Raw genomic sequence first — 9,369 nt, forward strand, 5'->3', positions numbered from 1 at the left:
CAAAAGTTGCTACACTGGACATTGATGGCTACTGACAGTTATCAGTGATCTGCTCAACCGTCACAATATAATAATTTTCAGCCCTGACTTACACATAACAGGAGCTAAGAGATCTCGAAGTCAGTTTTAAATCTTAACGTTGTAGGGGGGAAGTATCTTTCAGATGAAAACCAAAAGAATAGGTGCACTTATAAGTCATACATTGAATCAAAAGTTGCATCTCAGGTGAGAGGCCATAAATCGAGGCAAGATGGTCAATACTCAGACTCTCTGGGACAGAAGAAAATAAGAACTTTGATGGTGCTTCTCAGGGATCGGAGGAGATAGATTTGGTTTAAATTCCACTTGTATTTCCAACTACTATATGATAATCTTGGTTACTGTAATGGTGTATTGTAATCTACATGTACAAATCATTAAAACACTCATATGTTACTATAGCTAATTGTTGCAGTCCTATGTTTTCAGTCTATTTAACAGCAAAAGAAATTTTGCCCGCATCTCTGTTTAGATCATCATGATTGTAAACCAGATTCCTGTGGACCACTGGCTGAGTGTACGTCTAATGGGGGCTGCATTTGTGTTTCTGGGTATGAAATCCCTCCAGAACACCTACCCGAACCAGATTCATATGGTTGTGTTGGTGAGTAAATTTCATTTCATATGAACTGAAGAAAATCTTTTTATTACAGTTACATAGTAGAAGTTAGTCACTACCAGACTTATTGGTGTTGGAGAAAATATATAAATACAAATGAAACAGCCGCTTGAATTTAGACTGTCAATTTCAATATTTTATGGATAAAGAACACATACTGTAGGCATCCCTAACCATATGAAATTATTTGCATGAAATGAAACATCCATAATGCCATTACTGGCTGAAATCATGGGTAGTTAGGCTATGATTTTCAGGATATGCACATAGACATATTTGTAGTACTGTAAATTTATAGCATCTAGACCTCCCCCAATTACAGTGGGAACATTATCACGAAAATATTAGACATGTGCAGTGCATACAGCGATAATGACCATTGCTACAGTCCTTTATTGTTACTCCCAAGTATAAAAAACATCACAAGGCCTCATGTGCTCTTAAACTATGCAGTCTGCTTGGTGTGTACCTTCTTTAAAATCTGTAATGTATCTTGTCAGACATTGATGAGTGTCAGAGGACTGCGGACATTTGTGGTTCTAATTCCAACTGTACCAACAACATTGGAGCATTTTTCTGTACCTGTCTGAATGGATTTAATGCAACAAATCCAGCATCACCACCTGGAAAATCCAACCCATGCGCAGGTACTATTTTGTTTCACTGTTGATCTCAAAGTTATGTATTTTTCTGCGGAGTTGCAGTGGCATATTTGTGTTATGCAAGTTGCGACTCCAGTTGATTTTTTATTTCATCTTTTTTATCTGAGGAGATGATGGGACCGCTCTGTCATCTCTGTCCTCTGTTTTTGTTGCTCACAGTGTGATATGAGTCTGTTGTGTATTGCTTTCTATAGATATTGATGAATGTCTTGACAAAGTCTGTGGAGATCACGGGGACTGCCTCAACAACCAAGGAAGTTATGTGTGTAACTGCCATGACGGCTATGTTGTGGCTGATGCAACCCTTGTTTGCCAAGGTCTGTACTTTACTATACTATACTATACTATACTACACCCAAGTCTATTATGCACGAAATGAGAGATAATCCACAATGATCCATTTAGTTGTCAAAGCTCTTCGGGTATTGACAAGTTTGAACTTTACTCACAGGGCAAGTTATATTACGCAACAGTCTGGGGAGTAACGGGGGACTACACACGCAAATCCTAAATTAGTTAGCTATTTTATATTATTATAGCTATTTTGGTCACAGACACAGACAACTACAGACTTTGACAGTAAAATAAAATAATGATTTTATCCTTGCTAATATAACACAATGCTTAAATGCTGTAATCCATTATAATAGTTTATACACATTTCGCAGAGTATTGACAAAAAAAATATTTCAGATGCTCAGAAAAACCCATCAAGCTATGGCTTGCTAGGAGAAGTGGGTAGGCTTTTGTGTATATGAGTAAAAGAGGGAATTTGACAGTACATAAAGTAAAGGTGCTTTTCCAGCAAATGGTCCGAGAAATTTAATTTCCTAAAAACTAATGTCCAGGAACTTTCTCGGGGTTAAATGCTCCTTCAACATATTGGGATTTGTGGTACCACAGCAATGCTGATACATTGGGAGAATAAAGCAAATTAGTCCACTGATGTAGCAAAAGTGCAGTGGTCGCCTTTCTTCACGCCATTTGTATAAAAATTCACAACAAAGCCTGAACTTCACTGTTGTTCAATTGGTTGTGAAATATCTTGGCCGCCCCATCCTGATTGTTGTCTACAAGCAAAACCATGTGTTTGCAGTTGTGTTTAGACTAGTTAAAGTCTGACATGATTCAATAAATGAGAACCTTGTCACTTAGAGTAACTGTTGCCTCCTCAGATATCGATGAATGTTTCAACTTAACTGTCTGTGGTCCTGATTCTGCCTGCATCAACATGCAGGGCGCTCATACCTGTGAATGTCTTCTGGGTTACGAACCAACTCAACCAGCTGCAGAACCCAGCGGGACCAACATCTGTATTGGTATTTACAGATACGACCATAACAAACCTTAGAGTTGAAATGTCTGTGTGTTGATTACTGTTTGTGTTTTGCATTCAAAGATTTAAGAAGTGACCACGTAAGCAAAAGCCAAAAGAAAAAAAACAGAAGAGCAACTCTTCCTCAGTTGACTGAGAATGTCTTTCAACAGTTACATAGAGAGGAATGCTGTTGGGCTGCAGTGCAAATACCACAGGCACTGGTCTACAGAGATGTGGAAAAAAGGGATATGGTCAGTTGAGTCATCCTTCAACATATTCTCAACAATGTGCATGTGAGGCGTAGGCTACACCAAGAGAACGATACAGGCCTGATTGCTTGACCCCTACAGTGAGGGGATCCGGTGGCTCTGTTATGCTGTGGGGGCATTTTGCTGCCATGGTTTGTATACCCTTGCCTCTTTAGAGGGAAGAGTCACTGCAAATCAATACAAAGTGACCACATTCGTCCTGTTAATAGCATTTCTATCCTGATGGGAGTGGTCTTCTTCAGGATGATAATACTCCCATCCATAGGGCACGAGGTATCACTGAATGGTTTGATGAGTATGAAAATGATATGAATCTTATGAGTTCTCTAGCAACATCATCAAAACACAAAACGAGGGAATATGTAAGACTGATGCTCCATCCCTCCAGTAAAGTTCCAGAGGCTTGAAGCATTGATGCCAGTTGGTGTTGAAGCTGTTCTGGTGGCATCACCTTGCTAACACACTTTATGTCCGTTTTCTCCTTTAATTTGTCACCTGAATTTTATCTGCACCAAGGTTATGTTTTCACCTGTGTCTGTTTATTTGTCAGCAGGATTACACCAACTGTACTGAACCAATTTGCACCACATTTAGCGGAGGAATGGGGCACGGGCCAGGGAAGAACCCATTCAATTTTGGGGCAGATCCGGATCATTTACTATGAATTAGAAAAAAAAAAATTCTGCTGTGTGTGTTGTTGACATTGGCTTCGGCAGAGGTCTGCACTCTCTCAGTGCCCTTCTACTTTAATTTATGTACTTTTACAGATGTTGATGAGTGCGTCGAAAATGCTACCATCTGTGGACCTAATGCCAACTGCACAAATTCACTTGGATCTTATGTGTGCACCTGCTTTCCTGGTTATCAGCAGAGCAATCCAGACATTATAGCCAGCGTGGCTAACCCATGCACAGGTGTGTGCTCGTGTTCGGTATCTGTGTGACATACATTGTGCTTCTGCTTTTTGGATATATATGGATCAAATGACCCATGTGTGCTCTCTCCCTTACAGATATAGATGAGTGCAGCGAGACACCTGATATATGTGGTGAAAAAACTGTATGCACAAATGCACAAAGCACATTCTACTGTTCCTGTCCTGATGGATTCTATCCTTCAACAGGATTCTTGTGGAAGATGGGCATCTCAGTTTGTCAAAGTGAGAAAAGTCAAGTTTAAGTTCAATTAAGATTTATGAAAATGTAAAGATGTTCATGTACGGTATTTTCTAAATCACTAACAGGTCTCGGAGATATTCTAGATGAGCTAGTACCACAAAAGGTAAGACTCATGGACATTTTCCTAGGTAGCTAATATTGTTAACCATGTAATGCATGACAATGTTCAATCAAATACCCCAGCTCCACTCAAATACAGCTGCAGGGTTTTAGGCTCTTGGGTGGAAGAAATCTAGCTCCATGAAAAACAGACATCTCGCTTTGGTGCATAGAAAACTTTGAGATTACATAACGTTGGACTGTAACTTTCTTTTAATATAAAAATGTCTCATTGTCCGCAGACAGTGTAGCATAGTAAACAATACTCCCACATTTACTGCAGGGTCAGACAAAAGAACGAGCTTTCCTTAACAAAATGGAGGAAGAACTCAAGAACAACACAGGTGTCATCTTAGTGGAAGCGGTATGTAGAAAACAATCTCATGCATCAGTGAGAGTATTATTTATTGTTTTTTATTGTGACTGTGGTTAATCTAAACATACTTATGTAGACACAGTTCCTTACTGTTAATCTAACGTTTTGTGATGTGATGGACTGGTGACTATCTGATGTCTTTCCCTTTGTTATCCTTGACGTCTTTGCAGGTAGTGGCAAACAGCTTTTCTGCAACAATGGTATTAAAATTTGAACTTTAAATCCTACCTTATGGTAAGTGTATCTATTTATTTATTCATTACAACAACTTTAATTCTTGCAGGAAGTGTCAGGAGCTTTAGGAAAGGATAAAAGGGTGAGTAGTGAAGGAGATGGGGACACCGGCAGTGTCATCCTGAGCATCTCAGACCACCTAGTTTCTGCGATGGTTCCACCAACTGAGAACCAAACCAAAAAAGCAATGCAGACTTCAACAGTGGGTAAGAGAAGTTCCCCCATAGTTCAGATGGACTACATTTGTATTCTCATTGAATATGAAATGAACTTGCTTCATTTCTTATCCATGTGCAAGATTTGAGCCTACTGGCCATCGGTCCCGGGATTCACGAAAACACGAGCGTCCCCCTCTTCAGCAAAGGACATACCATGGAACTCAACTTGCAGGCTCTAGCCAGCGCCAACAATGGTTAGAGAGATAGTGATAATGAATGCTACACTGTCACCAAACTCCAAAACAGTTTTATTCATTGATGTTAGTTGATTTTCTTTGTGCTGTGGACACTCTCAGGTTCAGCAGCAGCTGCCTTCATGACACTGAATGGGATGGAGAATCTTCTTAGTCATCAATATTTTAAATCAGAGAACAAGACAGAGATGTACTCGGATGTTTTCACTGTAATATTACCGTCAGTACACAACACCAACATCACTGAGCCTGTCAACTTTACCATCCAACATAAGCAGGTGCAGCATCAACCCGACTAATGAGTGAACACATTTACATCCATCCCAAAAAAAAGAAGAAGAAGAAAAAAAAAGATCTTAACTCTGTTTTCATCTTTGTTTCTCAGAAAGTACCTGAAGCTGGAATAGTGACTTGTGTGTTCTGGGAAGACAAACGCAAGAACAAAGAAGAACAACAAAAGGATGATGGAGGGAAAGAGGGGGAGGCGCTGCGTTGGTCCGCAGAGGGCTGTTGGGTTGCATACTCTGATGAAAACTACACAGTGTGCAGCTGCTCTCACCTCTCTACCTTTGCCCTCATCATGCAGATTGGGGAGGTATAACAGATTTCTATGGACATGGCACACATGTTTTGCTAAGGTCAGGGATACAGTAGAGCCATTTTAAAATCCTAACAAATTTTAAGTTACACACACATACTGGGCTTCACGTATTTGCATATTTTTCTCAGATTTCATTAAACTTAGACCACATGATTTGGCAAATGGGGGTATGGTATGTCCTGCAGTAATGTTTTTACTTACAGTAATCTTGTAGTTTACACCCAGGTGGCGACACAGTTGCAGAAACTAAGTTCAGGTTGATCAGAATCTGTGCGTCTTTCTCGCTGTGCTGCATGTTTTTCGGCTTTTCAGCCTCCACCAGAGGATCCTTTCTTAGAGTGGCTGAACCGGGTGTGTGTGATTTTCGGATTATTCTTCTTTGCACTGGCCATCCTCACCTTCCTCCTGTGTAGCTGGAACCCCAAGATCAACAACACGGCCCGTCTTCACCTCTGTATCAGCCTTGCCTTGTCTCATCTACTGCTGCTGTGGAATGACAGATATGTTGAACAAGAGGTACAGTGAGATTAAGATGCGGGTTGTTGTTATTGTTGTCAAAAAGACTAAATGGGCCCTCACACATGCATTTTATAGGGGTCAAACTAGAACAAAAAATTATCTGCTGACAGTGTTAACAGTTGTGCATGAAGTTTGGAGAATAAAAGAAAGAAGAAAGCATTTTATTGGTTTCAAGATTCCTCTTCCGTGTTTCCACAGTTGGCCTGCACCGTCATGGCCGGGCTTCTCCACTTCTTAGTTGTTGCCAGTTTTGTGTGGATGCTGCTGGAGGCCCTGCAGCTCCACCTGCTGGTCCGAAGGCTCTCTAAGGTGCAGGTCATCCAGAGAGATGGCCTCCCTCGGCCAATTCTCTACCTGATTGGCTATGGGGTTCCATTTGTGATTGTAGGTGTTTCCGCACTGGTGTATTCTGATGGATATGGTGCTACTGAGGCAGAGGTGTGAGTAGCATGAACAATTACCCATTGTCTCATGGAAATTCTGTTTGATGTGCATCTAGGTTTGAAGGATTGTTTTTTTGTTTGATTCTGTTGCAGGTGCTGGCTCTCAAAATGGCGCAATTTCAACTGGGCTTTAACAGGGCCCGTGATTTTTATGATTGCAGTGAGTATATTGCATATTTGTAATTGCATCCCATCTATCTTAAATACAATCAGCTCAGCCTGGCCATCCAAAAATCAAGCGAAAAGACTGAAATTTTGACAGAATACTAATTGGACATGTCAAAGGTGATCTCTGTTGAAGCTCTGTCAATGCCCTGCTGGATTTACAGTGAAGACCAACTGAATGTTGTGCAAACTGAGACTGCCCTGTAAAAAAAAACAAAAACAAAAAAAACCGACCCCATAGATTGAGTAAGCCGCTTATTACGAGCAAAGGAGGAAGTCAGGTGAAGTCTTCAGGGAGTCAATGTGGAACTAACCACAGAAAAGGGAATGGTGGTTGAAAAAAGTGTTTACTTAATGCAAATGAACCCCAAGTTTGACTGGATTCTGCACAACGATTTGCTAAAAGAAACCGACAATAGAAAGTTATACAGTGGTGGGTTAGATATGTAGTCTTTATATGGATAAATGTCTGAAGAGAAAAGAAGAAAAGTATAAATGTACTTCCTGGGGTTTCTCTTTCATATGCCACCAGCTTTCAACATCCTAGATACAAACAAAATATAAGTGGTGCTTGACACAAAGTCACAGAAATTGTTGAAGAAGTTTTAGGTTGGTTATTTTACATAATATTTTCCAATGAGGAAGCGACTTACTTGCTTGGAAGTATTGACATGCCCACGTTTGATGTTTGACGATTTGTTCCCTTCCAGTGAGTCGGTTTCAGTAGGTCACTATTAACCTCAGCTCTCGCCAAAGATATTCTCATGAAGACACATTATTCTCTGTGTCCTACTTCAGTTACATTCACAAGTGCCATGTACCACTAGCACGCCATACAGATGACTAGGCTTTACAGGTAGTATCAAGGTCCTTTATCTTGTGATTTTTCCACTGTTTGATCTAAGCTAAGCCTCTCCTTTTTTTTCTTTTAAAGTCTAATTGGGTGTTGTTCTGTGCTACTCTATGGAGTCTGAGACCCACCTTGGCCAACATGAAAAGTGATGTTTCTCAATCCAAAGACACCAGGTAAGAGTGGTCAAGACTTTTCATTGTATAGAAATGAAAAATCTGAAATCTGTGTCCGGATTATACTGTTTGACTTATCCAGTAGAATTGTGTGTCTTGTATTTGGGAGGGCCGAGACTGTGGTCACTTATGTTAGAGACATTTTCTCAGTGTAAACATAATCAAAATGTTAAAGATACTGTACTAATTATCCATAGACTTATACATTCTCAAGACAAAAACTTTAAATTCTCATTGTTTCCAGGTTGATTGTGTTCAAGATCCTGGCCCAGTTCGTCATACTGGGCTGTACCTGGATTCTTGGCCTGTACCAGACGAACCTTTTCTTTCAGGTCCTCTTCATTTTCCTCAACTCCCAGCAGGGCACCTTCCTCTTCATCGTCCACTGTCTGCTCAATAAGGAGGTAGTCTTCAGCTATATCTGTCTCTACTTCTCCTTAACCTCTCACAGCATCTAATTTAACTAGGCTAATACTAATATTATAAAGAGAGTATGAATTGAATGGTAAGCTGCATTTGTTAAACAGATGAGCTATACTAATTTTATGATGTGTAATGTAGACAATGTAGCACTACTTTTTGTTAAACGGTTTGATTTCAAGTTTTTTTTCCGTATTTTTGTATATTGTGTATAGAAATGAGTTGGTGATTTGTGTATTCCAGGTGCGAGAGGAGTACATTAAATGGCTGACATGCTCTTTTGGAAAAGACAGAAATGTGGTGAGTCCCTGGAAATGCAAATGATCTCAAGTAGTCCTAGACGTCTTTAGTCCTATAATTTTCAATGTTAATTTGATATAAAACTCAATTAAAAAAGCTGTATTTCTGATAAGTTTCAAACAAACTTACATATGCCACTTTAAATCCCTTATTGTACATCCCTAATACTGATGATAATAATTTGTTTCAACAGAAAGATGACGCACATTCAGCCTCTGATGACTTGGACAAGACTAAGGAACAGACAGATGAAGGAAAAAAGGACGATTTGTCCTGATGAAGTGAACAGGAAACAGGGAGGAAAGAGACAGAATGATCCATATCAAGTTATTATTTAGGTCTTCATAAATCACAGTTTCATGAATGCAAAAGTTGGGATGTATTTCAGCACAGCAGTCTATATATTGAATATAAAGTCTCATGGTTCTAGTCCAAGGACTGAAAGTGAAATGTTTTAAATGAACTCTGTAAACAGTGAGTGCTACAGTGCTATCCTTTCTCCAGTAACTGTAGTATGTATGAGTTGTACAATACAACAGTTCAGTTTGTGTTTAGGCCATCAGTTGATATTATTACGCTGAATATATTTGAGATGTAGCTCGTGCAGCTGTGGCATTCACAGGTTTAACAGTCATACACTACATATTTGAAAGCTTTTGGATATCTGCTGGTTTTTGTGACTTATTGCC

The 9,369-nt window shown here is 39.7% G+C and overlaps 1 protein-coding gene across 1 annotated transcript; it reads left to right on the plus strand.

The window, feature by feature from the left end:
* Nucleotides 1-517: 517 nt before the first annotated feature.
* LOC111227256 (adhesion G protein-coupled receptor E1-like) lies at nt 518-8,957 on the plus strand. The gene is made up of 16 exons (XM_022752691.1): nt 518-590; nt 1,515-1,637; nt 3,675-3,821; nt 3,920-4,066; nt 4,151-4,188; nt 4,468-4,548; nt 4,844-5,000; nt 5,093-5,206; nt 5,309-5,484; nt 5,592-5,801; nt 6,120-6,323; nt 6,525-6,764; nt 7,869-7,960; nt 8,205-8,364; nt 8,624-8,680; nt 8,874-8,957. Exons 1-16 carry the CDS (start codon nt 518-520, stop codon nt 8,955-8,957), a joined length of 2,103 nt encoding a protein of 700 aa, XP_022608412.1.
* Nucleotides 8,958-9,369: the final 412 nt, after the last annotated feature.

The sequence above is a fragment of the Seriola dumerili genome, unplaced genomic scaffold (assembly GCF_002260705.1).
Source record: "Seriola dumerili isolate Sdu_G_001 unplaced genomic scaffold, Sdu_1.0 BDQW01000169.1, whole genome shotgun sequence".
In the NCBI taxonomy this organism is placed as follows: Eukaryota; Metazoa; Chordata; class Actinopteri; order Carangiformes; family Carangidae; genus Seriola; species Seriola dumerili.

Coding starts and splice junctions, on each gene's coding strand:
- LOC111227256 (XM_022752691.1), top strand. CDS start 518: ATGATTGTAAACCAGATTCCTGTGGACCACTGGCTGAGTGTACGTCTA. Junction 5,207..5,308: donor TCTAGCCAGCGCCAACAATG/GTTAGAGAGATA, acceptor GGACACTCTCAG/GTTCAGCAGCAGCTGCCTTC. Junction 6,324..6,524: donor ACAGATATGTTGAACAAGAG/GTACAGTGAGAT, acceptor GTGTTTCCACAG/TTGGCCTGCACCGTCATGGC.